This window comes from Nansenia antarctica (genome assembly GCF_963989245.1).
Source record: "Nansenia antarctica genome assembly, chromosome: 1".
Taxonomy (NCBI): Eukaryota; Metazoa; Chordata; class Actinopteri; order Argentiniformes; family Microstomatidae; genus Nansenia; species Nansenia antarctica.
In genome coordinates this window covers 1,485,506-1,509,574 of record NC_137674.1, presented here as the reverse complement: position 1 = coordinate 1,509,574, position 24,069 = coordinate 1,485,506, and the positions used below count along the sequence as shown (strand labels likewise).

The following is a 24,069-nucleotide window of genomic DNA, read 5'->3' as shown; positions in this document are numbered from 1 at the left end:
GTATCCTCTCTCCTGCCGTCTTTCAGGAAGTCATGTCAGTGGGAGCCGCTCCCCTATGTCTGTGTTATGTTATTTCTCTGTCAACTGATCTCCTAGTTCTGGTTTAATTCAGTGGAATCAGGAAGCCCTCCCCTCACACCTGCTCCTCAGACAAACCTGTCCTCCTCCAGCTGAGACCATGTCTTCAGGACTGGATTCACACTTTTTTATTTTATTTATACTTAGCAACATTTCAGGCATAACACACCACACAAACAGAAACACATCATACACAAACAAACAAAGAACACAAACTTGTGGGGCAGATATCATAAGGGTAATATATGTTCAGGAACCGTGAGATTCACACAGTTGTGATGCTAACATTGCTAGCTCATGCTGTCACTGGGTTCAGCTGGAGTGCACACGACTCCTCTCTCTCTCACGTTCTCTCTCTCTCTCTCCTCTCTCTCACATTCTCTCTCTCTCTCTCACATTCTCTCTCTCTCTCTCCTCTCTCTCACATTCTCTCTCTTTCTCTCTCACATTCTCTCTCTCTCTCCTCTCTCTCACATTCTCTCTCTCTCACGTTCTTTCTCTCTCTCATGTTCTCTCTCTCTCTTCCCCTCTCTCTCTCTCTCTCACGTTCTCTCTCGTTCTCTTCTTCTGTTCCTCCGGGCAGCTGTAACTGCAACGCGCAGACGCCCCCCACCATCAAGGTGGCGGTGGCGGGGGACCAGAGCTACCTCAGCACCATCCTGAGGTTCTTTGTGGAGCAGCTGGCCAACAAGACGCCCGATTGGCTGAGCTACATTCGCTTCCTGGTCATCCCTATCGGTAAGGGAGCCAATCAGGAAGTCAGATTCCGTTAATATTCTTAGTAATAGAATTATTTTAATAATAATAACATTTTTTCCTTTCCATGATTTTTGCTCTTATTTCTGTTTTTCTTTTTCTTGATGTTTTCTGAGCAAGCTATGTATCCTTGTGTCTTTTTTCCTTTTCTTTTTTTGTGCTATCCTACCATTTTGCCCCAAGGATATGATTTAGTTTGGGGTTTCTTTTATCTTATTTACATGTATCTAGTGTTCTTTGTGGTGTATTGAACCTTGGCTGTTGACGGGAGAGGATGTACAAGCCTTCTGGGCTTCGCTCCCTCCTTCCACCGCTTCGTGTGTGCTAAAATAAACTAAACTAAACTAAACTTTACAGCTGTTGACGACGCCGGTAGCTTTAGTTTAATTAACGAACTTGTCGTTTCAGATTCTAAAGATTTTTTTCTTTCATTCTTTTAAAATATCCTGTTTCACTGAACTCTGTGTGTCTGTATTCAGGCTCTCACCCCTTGGCGAAGTATGTGGCGTCGTTCGACGGCAAGTTCAACAGCATCTTTATGGACACCGCATGGAGGGAGTTGTTCTGCCGGTCAGAAGCTCCCACCACCTCAGGTAAAGTAAGAGTAGTACACCTGGGGGGGTTCCATCAACGTCGCTAAAGGAAAATCTAGACTTATTTTGATGAGGCTTGTGAGATTATTATTTTTTTTTTGCGACATTGATGGAATACCCCCCTGGCAAGCACCGTTGTGCATACTGACGTCAAGCCACACTGACGTCAAGCCGGTGTGTGTGTGTGTGTGGGTGTGTGTGTGTGTGGGGGGGGAGGGGGGCATGCATGCATGCGCCTGCTACTCATACACCCAGTGCTAATTGGATCAGAGTTTGGGGTCAGAGTGTGATGTGTGATGGTTAGACGAGTCTGTTGGCTTGGAGCAGAAAGCCTTCTCTGAAAGCCTTCTACGTAGCCTCCTCTGCCCAAGGGAACGAGCCCAATCACTCTTCCCCTCTTCTTCCCATGTCAGCCATCTGAACACATGGACGAGTGCCCTGTCAGGAGGTGGTGGAGGAGAAGAGAGAGAGAGAGAGAGAGAGAGAGAGAGAGAGAGAGAGAGAGAGAGAGAGAGAGAGAGAGAGAGAGAGAGAGAGAGAGAGAGAGAGAGAGAGAGAGAGAGAGAGAGAGAGAGAGAGAGAGAGAGAGAGAGAGAGAGAGAGAGAGAGAGAGAGAGAGAGAGAGAGAGAGAGAGAGAGAGAGAGAGAGAGAGAGAGAGAGAGAGAGAGAGAGAGAGAGAGAGAGAGAGAGAGAGAGACGCTCGCTCGTCTGAACACATGGACGAGTGCCCTGTCAGATCTCATACCCAAACATTCACTCACATATTTCTTGTGGTTTTGCTCCTTCGCTGTTTATTTAAAAACTAATAACAATACTGAACACACTGAGTGTTAACCAACCCATCCCTGAGAGCAGACGGTACGTTTTGTCAAACAAGATCAATTAGTGTGGCCTGGGGTGGTCCAGTGGTCTGGCACCGCGCTCTACAGTGTACACATATGCTCATGTCGGCACGGGTTCGAATGCGGCCCCCATGCCCTGCTGACATGCCCTCTCTCTCTCCCTTCTTCTCCTTACTTTCCTGTCTGTCTTCACTATATCTGTCCAATAAAAATGAAAAATACTCAAAAGAAATAACAATCAATTAAAGAATTAGAATTAAAATAAACTTACTGTCAATCTTACTTGTTTTACAGAAGTAGACCATTGCATTGTGAAAACAATTCAAAAGGCAATTGCAATAAGGGGCATTGAAAACAACTATATTTAGAAGTGATTTACAGTCTTGTGTGTGTGTCTCACCGCCTCCTCTGGTCCTGGCAGATAACATAGACGTGGCTGGGCGGGTGGTCCAGTACCTGGCTGGTGCCAACGTGTCCCACCAGTTCCCCATCTCAGAGGCCATGCTCACCTACAAACAGAAGAGGTAAACACAACGCCAACATATTTGTGTGCGTGTGCGCGTGTGCATCTGTGTGTATGTGCGAGTGTGTGTACTTGTGTCTGTCTGTGTGTGTGCGTGTGCGCGTGCGAGTGTGTGCACTTGTGTCTGTCTGTGTGTGCGTGCGTGCGTGCGTGCGTGTGTGTATTGTTGCCTGAAGCATGCTTGCCTTGTTGGAATGTGAATGCTTTCTAACCTCGCACACTGATGTCGGCGCATCATCTTGCTCCCCCCCCCCATGTATAGACTCAGGTCAGGCACAGAACTATCTGCAGCCCCATTCCCAGCTGCTGGGACTCTATCAGTAGTTTTAACAGCAGGACTAATTCTCATAAGAAATTAGACTCATCTTCTATTCCTCCTGGTGAACCGATCTCTGAGGTCGAGCCGACCGCTGTGACGCTCGCTAGCGTCGGTTGGTTCTGTCCTCCGTGGAGTTACTGTGTTCTACGTGTGTTCCCTCTGACACGAGACTGAGCTCTCCATACACACTGTTGTGGGTTTTCGTCCTTTAAACGGAGAGCCTGTTGATTTCTGTGTTTTGTTTGCTTTTTTTTTTTTTACCAAAACACTGCCCCTTTGTATTTGAATAATTCCCTCGTGGTCAGAAGTCTTCTTTTTTTTTTTTTACACCACACAATTTAACACTGTTGCATTCCTTTTCCCCCCCTTTTTCCTTCGGTTTGCGTTTAAGGAAGAGAAGTTTGTATTTTGATTTTTACATCAGGTATGTTTGAAAAGAACAATAATAATCCCTCCCCCCCTTTTCTCTCCTCCTCTTGGCTTGACCTCTTTCCTGTGTGTCTAACATCTCCCTCTCCGCTCGATACTCACTGTGACCTCACTTCCGCATTCTGTCCAGGCCTGTTTTCTTTGGTTTGGTGTGATTTTGATCCTAACTGTCTGTCTTCCTGTTTTTGCTGTTAAGATGTTATGCCTCAACCGTTCCAATTATTGTTTATATGTTGTGCATTATTGGTGTTATGCACTGGGTGCAGTGTTAGTGCCTTAAGGGTTTGAGATTCAGATTTGATTAACTCCTTTTTTTAACCTGAACATTAATGTAATCTTCCTTTGATCTCAGTGTCAGAGTACTGCCTGGGTCCTCTGTGATGGTATCTAAAACTCAATGATAGCCAAACTTGCATTAGACACATGGCTGGTGATCGCAACAACGTATGGTTTATCATGAGGGTGTGTTACGCTCTCCCTGAGATGTTGGCCACTAGGGAGGGAGAGTGCAGCCTCCTGTCTATAACCACTCTGCTAGTGGATGTAACAATAACAGACCATGGGTGTGGTGCCAGAACTAATCCATAACCAAACGGAAAAGGGTACCTTTTAAATAAAAGGATTTATTGCTTAGTGAAAGTATTTACAATATACATGTATATAACATTAAACAATTAACAAAGAACAGAATGAACTACCACAAAAACTACCGGGGATTAACAAAGGGTAGGAGAAGGGAGGGAGAAGGACCATGCGACTGGTGTCACAAAATAACAAACACAGCCCTATTTCTTTCCTACACCTCTGACCTACCTATATCACAAACTAACTAACCCGGAACCTAACTACCTGCTACAGTATTACGGGGCGTGACACCCGCTCGCTTCTTACCTAATGTTTCTAGACAGTGGTCATCTACGTGATGCAGAGTGTATACCCCAGGGTATCTTACCTAGCCCTTCTCCCTTGGCGAGGAAAAGAGAAAACAGGGGTCATCAATACACTAAACCACAGCTATGAACAAAAACAAAGACTTCTTGGTAACAGATTATACAACTAGTCAAACAAAAACCACTACTCAATATCTCTCAAACAAAACCACCACTTGTCTCTCTCGCTACACATGACAAACACACATTAAGTAGGAGATATGATCTTCTGTGATTGGATGACCGGGGATGATTGCTGATGGAACACAGGTGAGGGCTGACGAGACAACGATGATGGACAGGAACCAATAACGAATAGGGGAGGAACCACATGCACACCACTTCACCTAGGGGGAGACAGACAGAAGCAAAACAAAAACAGACACAGGACATAATACAAAACATACAAGTCTGTAACAGGGTGTTGCATGAGGGGGTTGCTTTTTAAGTACTTTTTAAGTGGTGTTATTCCCACAGAATAAACAGGAACAGAGGGGAATAATAGTCTGAGTATGTTGAGAAAGTTCCTGCCTGTTCTCGATCTCAAACACATCTCATAACCGCTACACCTAGTATCCCTAGACATGCCTTAAGACAACCCTGCCATTATGACCACTGCCCTTTCGGACCACTACTGCTGTCTGTCTCAACATCTCCAGATATATATCATATATATTAGACTTATATAGCGCTTTTCTAGACACTCAAAGACGCTTTCCAAACTGAAAAGATAGAGTAGTAATAATAAAAAAAGAAACAAAGAAACAAAAATGGGAGGGGGAGAGGGGGAGAGGGTTAACTGGTGAAGGGGAGGGGGAGAGGGTTAACTGGTGACGGGGAGGGGGAGAGGGTTAACTGGTGAAGGGGAGGGGGAGAGGGTTAACTGGTGAAAGGGAGAGGGGGAGAGGGTTAACTGGTGAAGGGGAGGGGGAGAGGGTTAACTGGTGAAGGGGAGGGGGAGAGGGTTAACTGGTGAAGGGGAGGGGGAGAGGGTTAACTGGTGAAGGGGAGGGGGAGAGGGTTAACTGGTGAAGGGGAGGGGGAGAGGGTTAACTGGTGAAGGGGAGGGGGAGAGGGTTAACTGGTGAAGGGGAGGGGGAGAGGGTTAACTGGTGAAGGGGAGGGGGAGAGGGTTAACTGGTGAAGGGGAGGGGGAGAGGGTTAACTGGTGAAGGGGAGGGGGAGAGGGTTAACTGGTGAAGGGGAGGGGGAGAGGGTTAACTGGTGAAGGGGAGGGGGAGAGGGTTAACTGGTGAAGGGGAGGGGGAGAGGGTTAACTGGTGAAGGAGAGGGGGAGAGGGTTAACTGGTGAAGGAGAGGGGGAGAGGGTTAACTGGTGAAGGAGAGGGGGAGAGGGTTAACTGGTGAAGGGGAGGGGGAGAGGGTTAACTGGTGAAGGAGAGGGGGAGAGGGTTAACTGGTGAAGGAGAGGGGGAGAGGGTTAACTGGTGAAGGAGAGGGGGAGAGGGTTAACTGGTGAAGGAGAGGGGGAGAGGGTTAACTGGTGAAGGGGAGGGGGAGAGGGTTAACTGGTGAAGGAGAGGGGGAGAGGGTTAACTGGTGAAGGAGAGGGGGAGAGGGTTAACTGGTGAAGGAGAGGGGGAGAGGGTTAACTGGTGAAGGAGAGGGGGAGAGGGTTAACTGGTGAAAGGGAGGGGGAGAGGGTTAACTGGTGAAGGGGAGGAGGAGAGGGTTAACTGGTGAAGGGGGGGGGAGAGGGTTAACTGGTGAAGGGGAGGGGGAGAGGGTTAACTGGTGAAGGGGAGGGGGAGAGGGTTAACTGGTGAAGGGGAGGGGGAGAGGGTTAACTGGTGAAGGGGAGGGGGAGAGGGTTAACTGGTGAAGGGGAGGGGGAGAGGGTTAACTGGTGAAGGGGAGGGGGAGAGGGTTAACTGGTGAAGGCGAGGGGGAGAGGGTTAACTGGTGAAGGGGAGGGGGAGAGGGTTAACTGGTGAAGGGGAGGGGGAGAGGGTTAACTGGTGAAGGGGAGGAGGGGGAGAGGGTTAACTGGTGAAGAGGAGGGGGAGAGGGTTAACTGGTGAAGGGGAGGGGGAGAGGGTTAACTGGTGAAGGGGAGGGGGAGAGGGTTAACTGGTGAAGGGGAGGGGGAGAGGGTTAACTGGTGAAGGGGAGGGGGAGAGGGTTAACTGGTGAAGGCGAGCTTGAAGAGGTGGGTTTTGAGGGCCTGTTGTTTAAATGTTGGCAGGGTGTTGGCCTGTCTGATGTGGTTGGGGAGGGCGTTCCAGAGGGACGGGGCTGCGGCTGAAAAGGCCCTATCACCCCGGGGCTTGGTCCTGGTGGTCTCGAGGGTGGTTTGGTCGTCAGACCTGAGGCAACGGGAGGGGGTGTGGAGGGGGACGACTGGCATTCATCTCATCGTGGCATGATCCCCCACAACAAGCTCATTCAGCATCATGTGTCATCAGCTCTGATGGTAACATGGCCGTTGTGTACAGACCATCCTCTCTCCAGGGCCCATCGGTCTTCCATGTGTAACCCTCACGTGCTCATGTCCCCCCAAAGCCCCTCACTGGCGCTGGACTAACAACCTCTTAACTCTCTCTGTCCCCAGCCCTGACGAGGACTCCTGTCAGAAATTTGTGCCATTTATCGGGGTAAGAAATCTGTTTTTTTGTTAGATAGAAACATCCAATGAACAAATGAAGACTGAAGACCCATCTCTTCAAGCTACACAAGACACCTGCTTTTCCCCTATACTATGCCTCCTAAGACTTCGACTGTACTGTACTGTCTCTCCAGTGTCTACTAATAAAAAAAGTAATAATAATCACGACGACTGCCAATGGCCCCCGGGCCTGAGCTAGATTACTCTTCCTGCTACGACTGATGAATTGATGATTTACTTGCTTAGTCAAATGTATCGATTGTAAGTCGCTTTGGAATAAGGCATTAGGGTAGCTAAATGCCAAACATGTAAACATTTAGTGGAAGTAATCCTTTGTCTACACAGACTCTGGAATCTGGGGAAAAGAACGGTGCTGGAAACTATGTACTCTATCTGCCTGGATAAATAACATTCAATGTTTGTGTCTTTTGTAGGTTGTGAAAGTTGGAATCGTGGAGCACAGCCTCTCCACCTCAGGTTAGCTGCGCTGTTATTGGCTGTTGCACTTAGTGTTTTAGGACTGCAGAAGTGCATCATTATAATACAGATGTGTTTTAACTTGAGTTGAGTACTTGAGTGAAACATTTCACAATAGTTGTTTGGTCCAAGTGGCTGCTTTTACAGGGTCTCCCTGGCCTCTCTCTGATGTTCTTGTCTCTGTCGTAGTGGACTCTGACGATGCCATGGGGGGCAGTGTGAGCATCCTGGCCTCCCCCACCCCCCCCTCGGCCGGTCCATATGGGAAGGACATGGGTGGCACCCCTCCACAGTCCCCCTCGGTCTCCACCGCACTCTCTGGAGCTGGGTATGACATCACTGCTCTGGTCTACACACAATAATAATAATAATAATAATAATAATAATAATAATAATAATAATACATTAGACCTATATAGCGCTTTTCTAGACACTCAAAGACGTTTTACAAACTGAAAAGATCGAGTAGTAATAATAATAAAAAGAAACCGAAAATAAATAAAAGAAAGTATAGGGGCCTAATTAAGGTAGTGCTGGGGACACATGGGAAGGGGAGGGGGAGACTGTTAACTGGTGAAAGCGAGCTTGAAGAGGTGGGTTTTGAGGGCCTGTTTAAATGTTGGCAGGGTGTTGGCCTGTCTGATGTGGTTGGGGAGGGGAGGGCGTTCCAGAGTCCATGTTAGTCTTGTTAGTCCATGGGCCAGACCAGAATTTGCTACCACTCAGGGTGGCAAAAACGTAACTATATTTAAAAAAAAAAGTACATGTCTGTAGACGATATTTTGGTATGATAACCATTCCTAACCAAGTGGCAGCTTTATCACAGTTATCAGCTCATGAAGTTGATCACCACACTAAAGAAAATAGCAATTTAGACGCTGGTGTATAACTGCTTTAGGCTCATGGTTCAGGACATTTTTCAATGTTTCATAATGTTTGGTATAATTTTAAAGGGGACCTTCATAGCTTTCATTCAAGCCCGGTTGTGAATCTTTTGTGAAATGTTGACTCTCATGGGTGTTCTAGTGCTAAAGAATGACATGTGTTTGACATTTTTATATAAAACAGGGTTCCCACGGGTCCTTGAAATCCTTGAAAGTTTGTGAATTTGAGGGGGGGGAAAATCAAGGTCTTAAACGTTTTTGAAAATAGACATGGGTCATTGAAAGTGCTTGAATTCCCATCTCTCTCTCTCTAAAAAATTGTTTATATATATAAAAACATTTTTTACTTAGCTCCTCCTCTCTGTATTGCTTAACTTTACACATATTTCACAATATATTGTTTTGCTGTGCTGTGGTAGAGAAGGCAAGAGACCATCTAGCGTCCACCCATTCAAGCCTCTCTTTTTAATCGTTGTCTGTGAGCGGATAGTTCCTATGATATAAATTCTCATCTAGATCTGTCTCAAACTATGCCGTGTTGGGTCCTTGAATCTGATTCTCATCTAGATCTGTCTCAAACCATGCCGTGTTGGGTCCTTGAATCTGAGGGAATTGAGTCTTGAAAGTCCTTGAAAGGTGCTTGAATTTGATGTCTCAGAAGGTGTGGGAACCCTGGTATGACATGTGTACGGCTGACGTTTTTATATCAAACCTGTGTCTTTGCCTCTGTGCTCTGCAGTTCTCCGTGTTCAAGTGGTGAGGTGATGGGGCTGCAGGTGGACTACTGGACATGGCAGGGCCCGGAGAAGAAGAAGGAGGGGGAGAAGAGAGACGTGGGGCTCAAGAACACCCTGAAGAGTAACTTCCGCTCCCTGCAAGTGAGCCGGTTGCCATGTGGGGGCGAACTAACCCCTCCTCCCAGCATGGCCATGACTGTGGTCACCAAGGAGAAGAATAAAAAAGGTTAGAACTTAGATCTCTGGCGTCCAATAGACCTATCGCTAAGCCACGCCCCCTTTGAAAACTCGGACAAACAAACAACGCTCGCTCAAATTCTTCACTGACAGTGACTGACTGACCGACCGTGACTGAATGACATTCAATGACTTACAATGGCGGGAGTTCAAATTTCTGATTTACCACAGCAAGTAATAGACATGTTTTTTTTTAAAGATGACAAGAATATTTAGTCTAGAAGCTTTTCACCATCAGATATTAGCGAGTTGTTTGTCCGAGTTTTCTGCCTGTAGTGACTTTTGCTGTGATATGATTGGACAATTTCTATTTTGGGGCGTGGTGAACACACATTACATCGAAAAGGCAGTTGATTAGAACAGTATCTCCCCCCGTTCTGTCATTGCTGTACATTTTTTGCTGGTATGCATGAGATTGAGTTTCTATGACACTGAACACTTTTTGTGGCCCTTTCGACAGTGATTTTTCTTAGCAAGAAGCCCAAGGAGAAAGAGCTGGACTCTAAGAGCCAGGTGATCGATGGAATCAGCAGGTTGATCTGCACCGCCAAGCATCAGCACACCATGCTGAGAGGTAACACACCCACTCACTCACACCCTGAAACTCTCACGTCTGGCCTGTTAAGTAATACGCTACTGCCCCCTAGAGGTTGCAGAAAGAACCACCGTCAATCTCTGGTCCAGCTATTTCAGTTTAATCGCACATTGCTCACTCCACATGATCGAATGTGTTGTTTATTCAGGGTTCCCACGCTGGTCTTAAAAAGCCGTAAAGTCTAAAATCCAGCAATCCGACTTATAAGGCCTAAAAAGGTCTTAAATTCAAGTTATTCTGTCTAACAATTAGGTGATAGGTATTAGCATATCCTGCAAGGAAATCAGTCTCAGACCACATCTATTTACGCGGAACTTAATCAACTACTTTTGAGTAATTATCTGACTTGTTTATTTTATATAAATTATCCTTCAGACTTTTTTGTCTGTATGGCAGTGAAATCCCTAATTTCATCACCTCAAGGATGACAAAAAGCTATCATATGCATACCTGTCAACCCTCCCGTATTTTCCGGGATTCTCCCGTATTTTACCTTTCTTTCCCGCTGTGCTCCCGTTTTAATATTTTCCCGTAAATCTCCCGTATTTTTTACCTATAATATAATATAATTTAACACTTAATTGTTAGATGTTGGCGCATGCGCACAATCGTTATATCCATGTCGGAGTTGACTTGTTTCCGCTCGTTTCTTGGGCTGCGTTCGTAATTTTGCTCTGAGAGCGCCGGAACGCACACTAGGTGCAGCGTCATAAAGGGACCAAGTAATTTGATTGGACAAGAGGCATTCCATGAGTGGTGATCAGATTTCCAGAGCGTATTTACGAACGCAGCCTCGGTTATCTCCGTTTTGAAATGATCGCTGGTAGCATTGCCCCGCTCTTTTCCCATTGACATCAAAGGTGTCAAGTAATGTATAAATAAATGTGCTGAATTGATATGCCCTTTTGTGTTTTCATGTATATATATGCAGGGATGTTCAAAGTATTTTACTTTCAACCAGGTATCTGATTCTGATCACCTGTAGTCACTTACTTAATCATAGGAACTAGTTAACCCAATTCTTGTTGCACTGAAGCAGGTGGTTGATTGACTGTGTCCCCTTGTCTAAATGTAAGGGGTCTCCTATGGTTGTCTAGTGGTGATGTTAGGACTGACTGTGTGTACCCTTGTCTAAATGTAAGGGGTCTCCTATGGTTGTCTAGTGGTGATGTTAGGATTGACTGTGTGTACCCTTGTCTAAATGTAAGAGGTATCCTATGGTTGTCTAGTGGTGATGTTAGGATTGACTGTGTGTACCCTTGTCTAAATGTAAGGGGTCTCCTATGGTTGTCTAGTGGTGATGTTAGGATTGACTGTGTGTACCCTTGTCTAAATGTAAGGGGTCTCCTATGGTTGTCTAGTGGTGATGTTAGGATTGACTGTGTGTACCCTTGTCTAAATGTAAGGGGTATCCTATGGTTGTCTAGTGGTGATGTTAGGACTGACTGTGTGTACCCTTGTCTAAATGTAAGGGGTCTCCTATGGTTGTCTATGTGGTAGAGAGAGTGTGTATGCAGCTATTGTTTTTTTAGGTGATGCATGAACACATTTCGTTGTACTGTTTGTCAGGGTTCCCACGGGTCCTTGAAATCCTTGAAAGTTTGTGAATTTGAGAAAAAGAAATCAAGGTCTTAAAAGTTTTTGAAAATAGACATGGGTCATTGAAAGTGCTTGAATTCCCCTATCTCTCTCTCTCTCTCTCTCTTTTTAATTGTTGTCTGTGAGCGGATAGTTCCTGTTATATAAATTCTCATCTAGATCTGTCTCAAACTATGCCGTGTTGGGTCCTTCAATTTGAGGGAATTGAGTCTTGAAAGTCCTTGAAAGGTGCTTGAAAGGTGTTTGAAAGGTGCTTGAAAGGTGTTTGAAAGGTACTTGAAAGGTGTTTGAAAGGTGCTTGAAATGTGCTTGAATTTGATGTTTCAGAAGGTATGGGAACCCTGTGTTTGTGCAATGACATATAAAGCTTTCTGATGATTGTCCCTCCTCTCGCTCCTTAGTCTCTATCGACGGAGTGGAGTGGAACGACGTCAAGTTTTTCCAGCTCGCCGCCCAGTGGCCGACTCACGTCAAGCACTTCCCAGTGGGAATCTTTGGTTACACTAAGCCCATGTGACCTGGGCCCCCGCCACTGTCCCTACCACTCTCCCCAACACTCCGTGTTGCCGTGGAGACGATGGAGGAAACGCCAACTGGCACCAGCAGTAATGGTTTTCCTGTGGAAATGTTACTGGTTCATATACGTGTTTTCAATACACAAACTTTTGTTGTTGTTTGTGCTGTTGTTGTTGTTTTTTTGATGTTTTTTGTTTTTTACACACTACAGTAAGAACAAGTTAATATTTTGTAAGAAAATTGTGCTGCCCCGCCTCTGAAAAGTATTTTGAGTTTCTTTTTTTTTTTTTTTTACGAATTGCCACATTTCAATGATGGCAGCTGTGTTTGCACTTTTGTTTATTTTATTATTTATGTGAAATCCTTTGTTTATTGTTGCTCTATAGACAATAGAGGAAGTGGGTATTGGGGGGGTTCAGGGTTGTGTCTGAGGGTGTGAGTGTGTTTGTGTTTGATACTGAAAGTTGAAATATTGCTGTGAATCAAGAGTGACTTCTTCTCTTCTAACTCAATGTGCTGTTTTTCTTACTAGTCCTTGACCTTATTTTTTATGGAGAGAGAACTTTTCTAAATGTATTACATTACTCTGCCTTTTTATTGTTTAAGCACACTGTGTACCTCAAAAACAAATCCCAAACAATTTCACCCTTGCTCAAGTATTTGGAAGGTAGCTATTCAAATGTAGCTACCAACATCTGCACATCTCTGAAGCCTGAATCCATCCTTTGTGAATCCTGTTCTTAAAGGGACAATAATGTCATTGGGGCATCAGTTTTTGGACTTACATTAGTTATACATACGGTAGCTGTGATTCTTGATGAATATAACTTATGATGCCTCACAAGCTCAGTTCAACCCCATCTGGTCTTACCCCGTCAGAACCCCAAATATAACCTTGCAGTTGTAAACAAACATTGTATAGCTTCAAAACATGGTTAAAACTATAACTGTCCCACTATGAACTTGGGTAGCTAAGGGGACCCCAGGGACAATTTTGACAAAACGAAAAGGAAACAGTGATTCATCTTGTGATGGTGCGGCTAAAGTGATGTTGTTATCATTCAAAAATGCCATAATAGGGTGCAGAGAGGATAGTCAGACTGCACCGTTTGGCCAATCGATTATTTTCAAATACTACTACTACTAAGTCAGCTCCTTGGAAATCAATCAAATGAGCACTACGGTAACTTATCTCAAATAAGTAAGCCTATCTCAAATCTGTGGTCTACCTACACTATTGGCTCTTTAGAAGCAAGACGGTTGATGAATGAAAAAAACAAACAAGTGCTACATATTCCGATCACTTTTCTGTCATACTAGAGAATAATAGATAACAGAATAAATGTCATCGATATACACGAGGGGCGCTACATCGTTTGTGGGGGACAACGTGTTTACTGTACACGTGTTCTTATCTCATGTGATGGTCAGTCCTCAGCATCCGTAGCTCTGGCTATGACATGAACAGTGGTTACATTTACATCGCTCCAGCCCCATCGCTCCTCTGTTTACCAAAAACTGTTTAGAATTACAGCAGATTGCACCTTTAAGAGACAAGTATACGAGCTCGATCGGCTCATTTTTCCTATAGCAGTGATGCTCTGAGCGAATTGTAAGTGCCCGAGTTACATTGTCCCTGTCAGTAGAGAAGCATGATTCTAAGTTGGAAGGCCTAGGTAGAACCGTGTTAAACCAGGGTCATCTGATACATAGGATAATGTCTTTTGTTATTATCGCAGCTAAATGCCAAATGTTAGAATCCCTTTAGTGGTCATGGTGTCATGTCTGATGTTCACGGTCCAGGCTTCCTCTCTGTCTGCTTTTAGTGATTTTTTCCCTAAATTCATTAATTCGCGACAGTTTCCACCGACAGTGTCAACCGACTTTTTTTCCTTAACGGAACAATTGGATTTTAACCTGATCTCCACTTTCCTGTGAACAGTGGTGACTTACGTATGATGTCTTGATTCTTTGTCACAAAGCAATTTAAAGTATAGGCTATAGATTTGCCATACACTTCAAGCACCCTCTTTTCCAGCAAGTCAGTATTTTTATTTCCGTTTATTTAAGGATTGCATTTGCGTACAGCCGCAGAACTAAAACTCCAGACCCAGTCATACATGTGCCAAAGTCAATTATCTTGTCATCATTAGACCACTACAACTTTCAACTATCTTCTTTCAATCTACTTCTCCCTGAATGTGTTTTCTTGGTAACTTGTTCTCAGTGTATAGTCCATGTACACTCTGTCGGTCTTGTTGCCTGACCAAGTCCAGGGTGTTGCCACCTATAGCATCAGATTGCCCAATTGCTGTTGCACTTATAGAAATGTTCTAAACAAAATGTAGCAAACTGTCTACTCTACTCTTTCATTGTTGGGTACTGTAACCCTCTTATGTGCCTCGCAGTATGAGCTTGGAATTAATTCTAGAACATAGCTTCTAACAAGTGTGTTCATGAACTTCATCTTAACATAACATTTCAGTTTCTATAAATGTCCAAATTTAAGCGCTATACAATTGATACATTCCCATATAGCCTGAACAGCCATACAGTAGCTGTATTTTTGGCCTGCAAGTCATTTGTTTCTCTTAACCCATATTATTTGTATAATAGAACACATGTATGGCCGGCTTGTATTTCTTAAACACAATTTGAAATGAAATGACAGTACTGTAGTACTTAAACATGATGTACTTACAGGGAGGTCGGTCTGCAGATGATGTTGGGTTAGTGTGAGACAACTATTATAGTTTTAAAAGGTTTTGGTGAAAATGTGTGTGTGTGTGTGTGTGTGGTTGGTCCAGTGTTGCAGGTATCCAAGTCACTGCCTATTTGTGTATTTGTAAGTGTGGTGAGTAAGTGTTTGACGGTACTCCATGAAGTGTTACTGGTTGGAATTTATTGCAATAGGAAAACCTTTGGTCATAGAAAAGGGTCTACTGTTCTTGGTTGCTGTTTTTGTACTTAAATGAAAACTATATGCTCTGATGCTTTTATACTGTATGTAAACGTATGTATTCATAGTATCTCCATTGCCAATTACAAATCTTCCAAATTAAAAAGCACAAATTGATAAATTCAACCCTCTAAAGAGGAAATGCAAATATACTTGTATGATCTGTTACTATGGACATCATTAAATCTGTACATTGCAGAAGTCTCATATAGATATGTTTCTCATATTTACATCTCCCATAAATAATGCACTTTCTTGGCATTACATTTATGACCTTTTATCACTAATCTGTGATAAAAAATAAATAAAAAACATTTTGGATTTCCAATGGAGTAACATGCAAAAAAAAACTTGCGGAGTAAAAAAAAGTTTTGAATACAGACCACTATCTGCAGACCTATTTTGAAGGAGCCCGATACTACTAAGGTTGTTATTCAAATGGAATGTTACAATTACCCTTTCTTAACAGGGTTTCTGTGTTAATGTTGACAACCAGAGGAAGCACCTCTGTGGTCTGATGAACTAGTGGCTTGTTCTGTTTTTCATGTTATTTTGCCACTCTTCATATTGAAAAGGTCATTTAACAACCACCATATGTGACTGTACCAAACTTTGTCAAGTGTTCATGTGTTACAATCTTACTATGAACTAAGATTTCTTGACCCTCATCTCACATATTGTAAACCCTGGCTATAAAACACTACCTACGATATCTGTAGGGTGGAGATGTTTGTATGTGGGAGTCTCAGATAGATCAACTGTTTAGACATTTCAAGTATTGTATGTGGGGGGGTTAGAAAGCAGGACGAATGAATTTGCCTGCTAAACTTCCTGAAAATTCTGATATTGCACATTTCATAGTTTATAGTAATAAACTTAAAAGGATGCCATGGTATAGACCTGATCTGCGTGTCACTGTCAGTAACTTTAGATCTCCTCATAAGCCTAACAATAGGAGTTGGCAGGTTATCTCATTAATCCTACTTATTGAAATATCACCCCGGTGCACAAACCTTGTTTTGAGTTATGACAGTATTTTTCAAATCTACCACTAAAAGAAATATGAGCTAATCTTTGCATGTTTTACTATGGGTGTAAATATGTTTGGGATTTTATTTTTATTTTATTGTTTTGTTTTCTTTCCATGCTCTCACAAGCAGCTGTGTTGAATTCAATTTGTAACATTACATAAACATTTCTCCTTCTTTGAGGTGTGTGTACTCTGGCCTCAGTCTTTCCCAAAAATGATATTTAACAAATAAGAAACCACAGAGATTTAAATATTGTGTTCAATTTCACTCCATTTCATAACACCAAAATGTTGTTGCGTTAGCCTTGGTGAATGAATCCATTTTGACAGTCAAGTTTACAGTCATCACAGACATACAGCTATATACATGTCAAACCACTGCCTGAGTTCAGTGGTTCTCAAGCCTCTCCTCGGGGACCCTCAGCCGCTCCACATATTTGATCTGTTCCACCACCAACACACCTGATTCAACTAATCACGTACAAAGCAATTATGTATATACAATATTTGTACTTGATTAGTTGAATCAGGTGTGCTGCTGGTGGTGGAACAGATCAAATATGTGGAGCGGCTGGGGGTCCCCGAGGAGAGGCTTGAGAACCGCTGCCATAGTTCAGTCAAAACTAACAGGAGTAGTGCCAGTTCTTCAGTCAGGTTTACAGTCTCCTTAGACAGCAGAGACTGAGGGCAGGTTGATGTAGCTCTTCATGGGGGGCAGTTAGACAGCAGAGACTGAGGGCAGGTTGATGTAGCTCTTCATGGGGGGCAGGTTAGACAGCAGAGACTGAGGGCAGGTTGATGTAACTCTTCATGGGGGGCAGGTTAGACAGCAGAGACTGAGGGCAGGTTGATGTAGCTCTTCATGGGGGGCAGGTTAGACAGCAGAGACTGAGGGCAGGTTGATGTAGCTCTTCATGGGGGGCAGGTTAGACAGCAGAGACTGAGGGCAGGTTGATGTAACTCTTCATGGGGGGCAGGTTAGACAGCAGAGACTGAGGGCAGGTTGATGTAGCTCTTCATGGGGGGCAGGTTAGACAGCAGAGACTGAGGGCAGGTTGATGTAGCTCTTCATGGGGGGCAGGTTAGACAGCAGAGACTGAGGGCAGGTTGATGTAGCTCTTCATGGGGGGCAGGTTAGACAGCAGAGACTGAGGGCAGGTTGATGTAGCTCTTCATGGGGGGCAGGTTAGACAGCAGAGACTGAGGGCAGGTTGATGTAACTCTTCATGGGGGGCAGGTTAGACAGCAGAGACTGAGGGCAGGTTGATGTAGCTCTTCATGGGGGGCAGGTTAGACAGCAGAGACTGAGGGCAGGTTGATGTAGCTCTTCATGGGGGGCAGGTTAGACAGCAGAGACTGAGGGCAGGTTGATGTAGCTCTTCATGGGGGGCAGGTTAGACAGCAGAGACTGAGGGCAGGTTGATGTAGCTCTTCATGGGGGGCAGGTTAGACAGCAGAGACTGAGGGCAGGTTGATGTAGCTCTTCATGGGGGGCAGGTTAGACAGCAGAGACTGAGGGCAGGTTGATGTAACTCTTCATGGGGGGCAGGTTAGACAGCAGAGACTGAGGGCAGGTTGATGTAGCTCTTCATGGGGGGCAGGTTAGACAGCAGAGACTGAGGGCAGGTTGATGTAACTCTTCATGGGGGGCAGGTTAGACAGCAGAGACTGAGGGCAGGTTGATGTAACTCTTCATGGGGGGCAGGTTAGACAGCAGAGACTGAGGGCAGGTTGATGTAACTCTTCATGGGGGGCAGGTTAGACAGCAGAGACTGAGGGCAGGTTGATGTAACTCTTCATGGGGGGCAGGTTAGACAGCAGAGACTGAGGGCAGGTTGATGTAACTCTTCATGGGGGGCAGGGGTTTGATCTTGCGCCCCGCCCAGCCCCCCTTTCTCTGCCACAGGCCGCTGGAGGGGCGGATGCCGAGCCACCGGTTGCGACCGGCTTTGCCGATGATCCGTTTGTTGTGATCGATGTTGGATACACGTCCTACTGTAGCCATGCAGGTCTCGATCACCTGTGGGGCCAGAACAGAAACTCTCTTAGATCATGTTCTGCACATGAAAGTCCGAATCATGACCCGGAGCAAGTGGATGAGTTTGCAACATTGTTGCATAAATTATTTCTCTGATTTGCGTTCTCACAGCCCTTCATGTAAACGAAGTAACATACGCAATCGAAGCAACAGACGGGGTAGTTGATTGGTCAGAACATTTTTAAATTGCCCGTTCGTCCCGGTCTTATCCAGATCAACACGCATGCGCTGTTGTTTTCCTATGGACAGCCTCGATGCGTCGTTTCTAACCGGAGCGAAACCACCCCTTTCAAGCGGAGCATCCGTTGGTTGTTTGCTGCGGGAGCGACTTCAAATGCGCGTTCTCACAGCTCCAAACGACGCAGAGCAAAGCGAATTTTATCCTAAACTCCGTTTCAAGTGAAGCAAATGTTCTAGTGAGAACACACCCTTAGAGGTGCAGTTAATAATAATAATAATAACTTGGTTTTATATAGCGCCTTTCTCAAACCCAAGGACGCTTTACAGATTTTACAGACAGAAAGTCAGACAGAATAGAAACAAAAACAAAGAAAACAAAAGACAGTGACAAAACTAGACTAGGGGCCAACGGCCTTGTTGAACAGATACGTTTTTAGGCTGATTTGAAGGTGTCCAGTTCATCAGCCGCAAAGGTTTTCATTGTGACCACGATAAGTGTGGGGTGGAAAAGGCCTTTCAGGGCAGTACAGCCAACAAAACAACAGTGTAATCTCACCTGAATCTGTTGTTTAGAGGGAAGTTGGATAATGGCCGTCCCGTTCACTTTACGGAGTAACACTCCACTCGTACCTACGAGAACCAATATGATGTTTCAATCCTTCCCAGACCAAAAAATAACATCCTCAAAGTATTGATTTTTATTTTGTATATTACAACACCAACTTTCAATACAAACATGTGAGTAGTTCATTACCTGCAGCACGGATGTACTGAGCTCCTTTCCCTGGGTACTGTTCCAGGTTGTTCACCAGCGAGCCCACAGGAAGAGCGCCCAGGGGGTAGGAGTCACCTTCGTTTGCTGAGACTAGGGGGAACACGCAAGAGCTGAGTTAGACAGGGTTCCCACGGGTCCTTGAAATCCTTGAAAGTTTGTGAATTTGAGAAAAAGAAATCAAGGTCTTAAAAGTTTTTGAAAATAGACATGGGTCATTGAAAGTGCTTGAATTCCCCTCTCTCCCCCTCTCTCTCTCTCTCTCTCTTAAAAAAAATATCTGTATTAAAAAATGTTTTACTTAGCTCGTCAACTAGTAAATAAGTCTCTGTATTGCTTAACTTTACACATATTTCACAATATATTGTTTTGCTGTGCTGTGGTAGAGAAGGCAAGAGACCATCTAGTGTTCACACATTCAAGCCTCTCTTTTTAATTGTTGTCTGTGAGCGGATAGTTCCTATTATATCAATTCTCAACTAGATCTGTCCCAAACTATGCCGTGTTGGGTCCTTGAATTTGAGGGAATTGAGCAATAATGATAGATTTAATTTTTCAGACTAAAGGACACTGCACAATTTTAAAAAAAGAACAAAAATACAAAAAGTAGATGAGATGAGGAGGTGGTGAGGAGGACCTTGAAGGAGATTCGATATTTTGCCGCCTGGGTTTATGGTTTATGCGGGGGAGGATCCTGGCAGCTGAGTTTTGGACTTTCAGGGCCGATTCAGGGCCTTGCTGGAAGCTCAGTTTTTTTTTTACATTTTTCCCGGAAGCTCAGATTTGAGTAATAGGATTTTGCTTGCGTGAGGGAAGACCTGTAGGTTCTAATGTGTTCTAAGCAGGTCTGGATATGAACGGTCAGACCTGTTCTCTTGTAAAGTCTCTCCGACTGGCGACCCCTGGCCTTCACGGAACGAAGCACAGGTGAATGGACCTATCGCTAAGCCACGCCCCAAAATAGAAATTGTCCTATCACAGCAAAAGTCACGACAGGCAGAAAACTCGGACAAACAACTCGCTAATATCTGATGGTGAAAAGCTTCTAGACTAAATATTCTTGTCATCTTGTCTAAACATATCTATTACTTGCTGTGGTAAATCAGAAATTTGCCAACTCCCGCCATTGTAAGTCATTGAATGTCATTCAGTCACGGCCGGTCAGTCAGTCACTGTCAGTGAAGCGTTGTTTGTTTGTTCGAGTTTTCAAAGGGGGCGTGGCTTAGCGATAGATCCATTCCAGGGGACGGTGTTAAGAACCTTATCCCCCCACCTCAAGAGATACTAAACTCTTCAAGTCATAGAAGGGGTAAGAGGAATCTTACCAGCCATGCGTCCGATAGTCCCTGATGTTTTGATGAGGTCTCCAACCTGCATGTTTTCTGTGGCAATGATCCAGCGCTTCCTTTTCCCACCAGCTACCAGTGCAATATCTGCAGATCTGTAAAAAAATAGATAAGAAAAACCACAAATACAGACAAAAGTACCAACAGATAAGGACTATATAAGGAGTTATTTCACACAACGGCTCTGTAGGAAACATACTCTGTTACCACAACATGACTGTCTCACCTGCACGGGTCGTAACGGACCTCGATAACCTTCTCCTCAAAGGTCTGGTCCTCTTTGCCTGGTTCGTATCGCAGACGCTGGAAATCTATCCAGCGGTATCGCTGTTTGTGGCCACCTCCAATTCCATGCGTACGAATTTTACCTATACGACACAGGTAAAAAAATACATTCAAACTTACAGTTTTAGTTGTGAAGAGTCTGTCAAATGGATCAAATCGGAACCCTTACGCCACCTGTGTGATCTCGGCCCCCAGTCTTTTTCATCCCGATTGGCCTGATCGTGTATTTCTCCCTTTGCTTCCAAAAGGTTCGGTTCTGATCCAGAGGAGCGGTTGTGAGGAACCCTCTGCATTGTCTCAACGCCCCGCAGAAATGTAAAGGTGTGGTGGGAATAAGAAGAGATTTGGAGTTGGCCTGAGCTCTGAATACGGTCTGTCCCACAGCCTGAGAAAACACAATGAAATCAGCTTAGAATGTGTCATATAATACTAACTGACACGACGATGTATGATATAGAAAGGCGTAGCCTACCTGAGAGGGTAACAGAGCCGCTCTGGAGAGAGAGAGAGAGTGCAGAGCCCGAGCTAGAGATGACACCGCCATGAGGATCCCCCACTGGACGTCGACGCTGATGATTAAACAACTAAGATGAGTCGTTTAATAACTGACAGAGAAAGGGTTGGGTTGCATGCAAAACCCCCATGTCTACCCCTGGCGGCTGGCGCACAACAAGCTCTGACATTAGAAACATTTCATAGTCTAAATAGTTGAGATTAGTTAGACAGGAGACAAAAATAGCGGATAATTCACGTGATTAAATAAATAGGCACGACACAGACTACTATAACAACACACCATATGTGTCACAGAATAAAGTGATGAAATGTAATCGAGGAAGGAGGTTGTACTGGGATTGAGACGGGATATTGGCAACTATCCAGGGCAGAAGACAATCATAGTCCTTCCCGTGCCATCCTCTACTCTAAATGGAAAACAGCCTGGACCTACAGACTAGGGCTGTTACGATTAGTCGACGTCGCCGACGTCATCGACTACGTCAATACGTCGGTTTGCGTAATATGCGTCGGGTAGTCGTCAATTTTAAAAAACAAACTTTTTTTTTTTTTTATAAGCAAAAAAAAAAAGCTAAAATGAAATGGCCTATCACAGAAGTACGTCTGCAATGAACGAGCACCTCAAGCGAAAGCATCCTGGAGCTCTTTGTGAAGACAGCCGCAAGATAGCACCACCGTAAGTCACCATTGTATTTCTGTTCACTTTTCCGGCCGTGTATGAGTGAAAAATGGATAGCTACTAGCTAATGTTACACAAGCAATGTAGCTCACCACAATTTGTATGTCTTGTCTTCTGGTGTTAGTAACGTTAGCTATGTAGCTGGCTAGCTACGGTAGCCTATTGTCATTGTGGTGCTCGCACCTACTGTACGTTATCTAGCTCGTAGCTCGCATGCTACGTTAGCATCAATTTAGCTAATCATAACATAGCAGCGAGAGTAACGTTAGCTAGCTATGTAGCTACTAGCTAGCTATGTGTTGTGGTGATGGACATACTTCTAAATGGCCATGTTGGCATTCAAGTTGGCTAAACATAGCAGTGAGGTGGAAATTAAGGGGCCTACACATGTTTTATTTTTGTATTTTTTTGTATTTTTTTCCGAACAGTAAAAAAAAAAACTTTAAATTAGTCGTTAGACTAATCGACTAACCGAAAAATAATTGCTAGATTAATCGTTAGAAAAATAGTCGTTTGGGACAGCCCTACTACAGACCATGGTTAAAAACATTTGCACAAAGAAATGCACTGCGTCACTTCAAGTGGGAATAGGCTGATTGCATTTGACTACATTTAGTTACATGTATTACTGTCTAGTGCTGAAATAGCAATAATGTGTGTGGCTGCCTATCAAGATGGACAGAAAGTTTAGTGGTTCGTAAAACCAACCTATGCCAAATAATACAGTCCACTCTCAAAAGAGCAGCCGTGTACCAGAGAGTACGTATACGAGGGTACCTATAGCTATAGTCTTTATTGGTATTTATTAACTTTAAAATGACACTTGCTACTTCGTGATTGAGTGCCTGACGCATTTGATTTGATATTTGTTTGGGGGTTGGAGGGAGGGACCCGAATGTCGACCTTGCAAGGGGCGGGGGGGCCCCAGACAGACTGCCTGTCTCCTGCTTGTTCATCATCGTTAGGCTGCACAGCTGATCCGTCTGTTAAGACGCCATCACACATCAGATGAGGAACACTGAGGTTTGGCTGACAGCAGCATCCCCGGGACGTCACTCCCCCCAACAGGATGAACATTGCTGTTTTTGCACATAGTACATATATGCTACTGTACATGTTATTGATAACCACTGCATTGTACATATCTACTGTATATCTTACTGTACTTACCTCGCCCCTGCCTGTACATAGCCTATATCTGTACACCTATGGCTTCACTATGCACTGGCTGGATGCCAAATGCATCTCGTTGTCACTGACACTGTACTTGTTCTATGGCAATGACAATTAAATTGAATCTGAATCTGACACACACACACTGACACACACACTGACACACACACTGACACACACACACACACACACACACTGACGCACACACTGACACACACGCACACACAGTCGCACATGTGCAGCAGAGACATCTCGCTTTCTAACTATATTGTGCGTTCCTTTGCTGAACCCCAGGTCATCCCTAACATGACCTAATGACCCCGTAGTGACCTGTGTTATAACGTTCCTACCTTTCACGTGTTTCAGACGCACAGAGCTGCAGATGTGTGTGGCTGTGTCCTTCACTGGATAAGTAAACGCCAGCACACTGCGTCGCGTGTGGATGACGTATACATCCGCAGATCAGAGTCAAAGGGTTGCCAGATGGGATTGACAATTTCCAGCCTAACCACACAGTCTAAAAACCGCTAAATCATCTCGCGAGATTTATCAAAATAAACCTGGATATTTTAGAAGTCTCGCGAGATTTATCAGAATAAACCTGGATTTTCCATTAGAGACCTTTGGAGTATCCCCCAGGACATCTCCCGTAAGAAAACAATCATATTTACCAACAGTATGAGTATATGTATTTTGTAAACAGGTGCTGTTCTGAACAAAGAACTGCATAACTGCAAGTCCATTCTAAAGGTCAAGTCTCATGGGTGGACGTGACCCCCCCCCCCCTGGACACTGCCCCTCTGCTGAACAGCCTCTGTCTGTTTGTCAGGCCTCTGTCTGTCTGTCTGTCTGTTTGTCTGTTTGTCAGGCCCCACTGTGGCCTGAGTCTGGCTGGTGAGTCACACGCAGGTGAGAATGGTTTCTCCTTAACAGGTCCATCGTCTGTTCTC

The 24,069-nt window shown here is 44.5% G+C and overlaps 2 protein-coding genes across 3 annotated transcripts in view; one reads left to right on the top strand and one right to left on the bottom strand.

Moving 5' to 3' along the window:
- LOC308155221 (phosphofurin acidic cluster sorting protein 2) overlaps window positions 1-12,142 on the top strand; it is a gene marked incomplete at both ends in the record, with an annotated part of 77,078 nt that extends 64,936 nt beyond the window's left edge. The window contains 10 exons of the mRNA XM_080528495.1: window positions 662-816; window positions 1,314-1,427; window positions 2,692-2,794; window positions 3,504-3,536; window positions 7,043-7,085; window positions 7,531-7,573; window positions 7,763-7,901; window positions 9,197-9,420; window positions 9,892-10,005; window positions 12,027-12,142. Of these exons, the coding sequence (XP_080384621.1) occupies window positions 662-816; window positions 1,314-1,427; window positions 2,692-2,794; window positions 3,504-3,536; window positions 7,043-7,085; window positions 7,531-7,573; window positions 7,763-7,901; window positions 9,197-9,420; window positions 9,892-10,005; window positions 12,027-12,142 (1,084 nt within the window). The remainder of the gene's footprint in view (window positions 1-661; window positions 817-1,313; window positions 1,428-2,691; window positions 2,795-3,503; window positions 3,537-7,042; window positions 7,086-7,530; window positions 7,574-7,762; window positions 7,902-9,196; window positions 9,421-9,891; window positions 10,006-12,026) is intronic.
- A 5,692-nt stretch (window positions 12,143-17,834) lies between these two features.
- mrpl2 (mitochondrial ribosomal protein L2) lies at window positions 17,835-23,547 on the bottom strand. 2 transcript variants are annotated; one of them, XM_080542686.1, is made up of 8 exons: window positions 23,470-23,547; window positions 21,224-21,320; window positions 20,926-21,136; window positions 20,693-20,834; window positions 20,446-20,561; window positions 19,103-19,213; window positions 18,905-18,978; window positions 17,835-18,150 (listed from the first exon to the last, which is right to left on the bottom strand). In XM_080542686.1, the coding sequence occupies exons 2-8, from the start codon at window positions 21,293-21,295 to the stop codon at window positions 17,941-17,943; spliced, it is 936 nt and encodes a 311-aa protein (XP_080398812.1). In that variant the 5' UTR covers window positions 21,296-21,320; window positions 23,470-23,547; the 3' UTR covers window positions 17,835-17,940. The 2 variants fall into 2 exon arrangements, with proteins under 2 accessions (XP_080398812.1, XP_080398813.1); XM_080542687.1 differs by having other exon boundaries at window positions 21,224-21,335; window positions 23,488-23,520.
- Window positions 23,548-24,069: the final 522 nt, after the last annotated feature.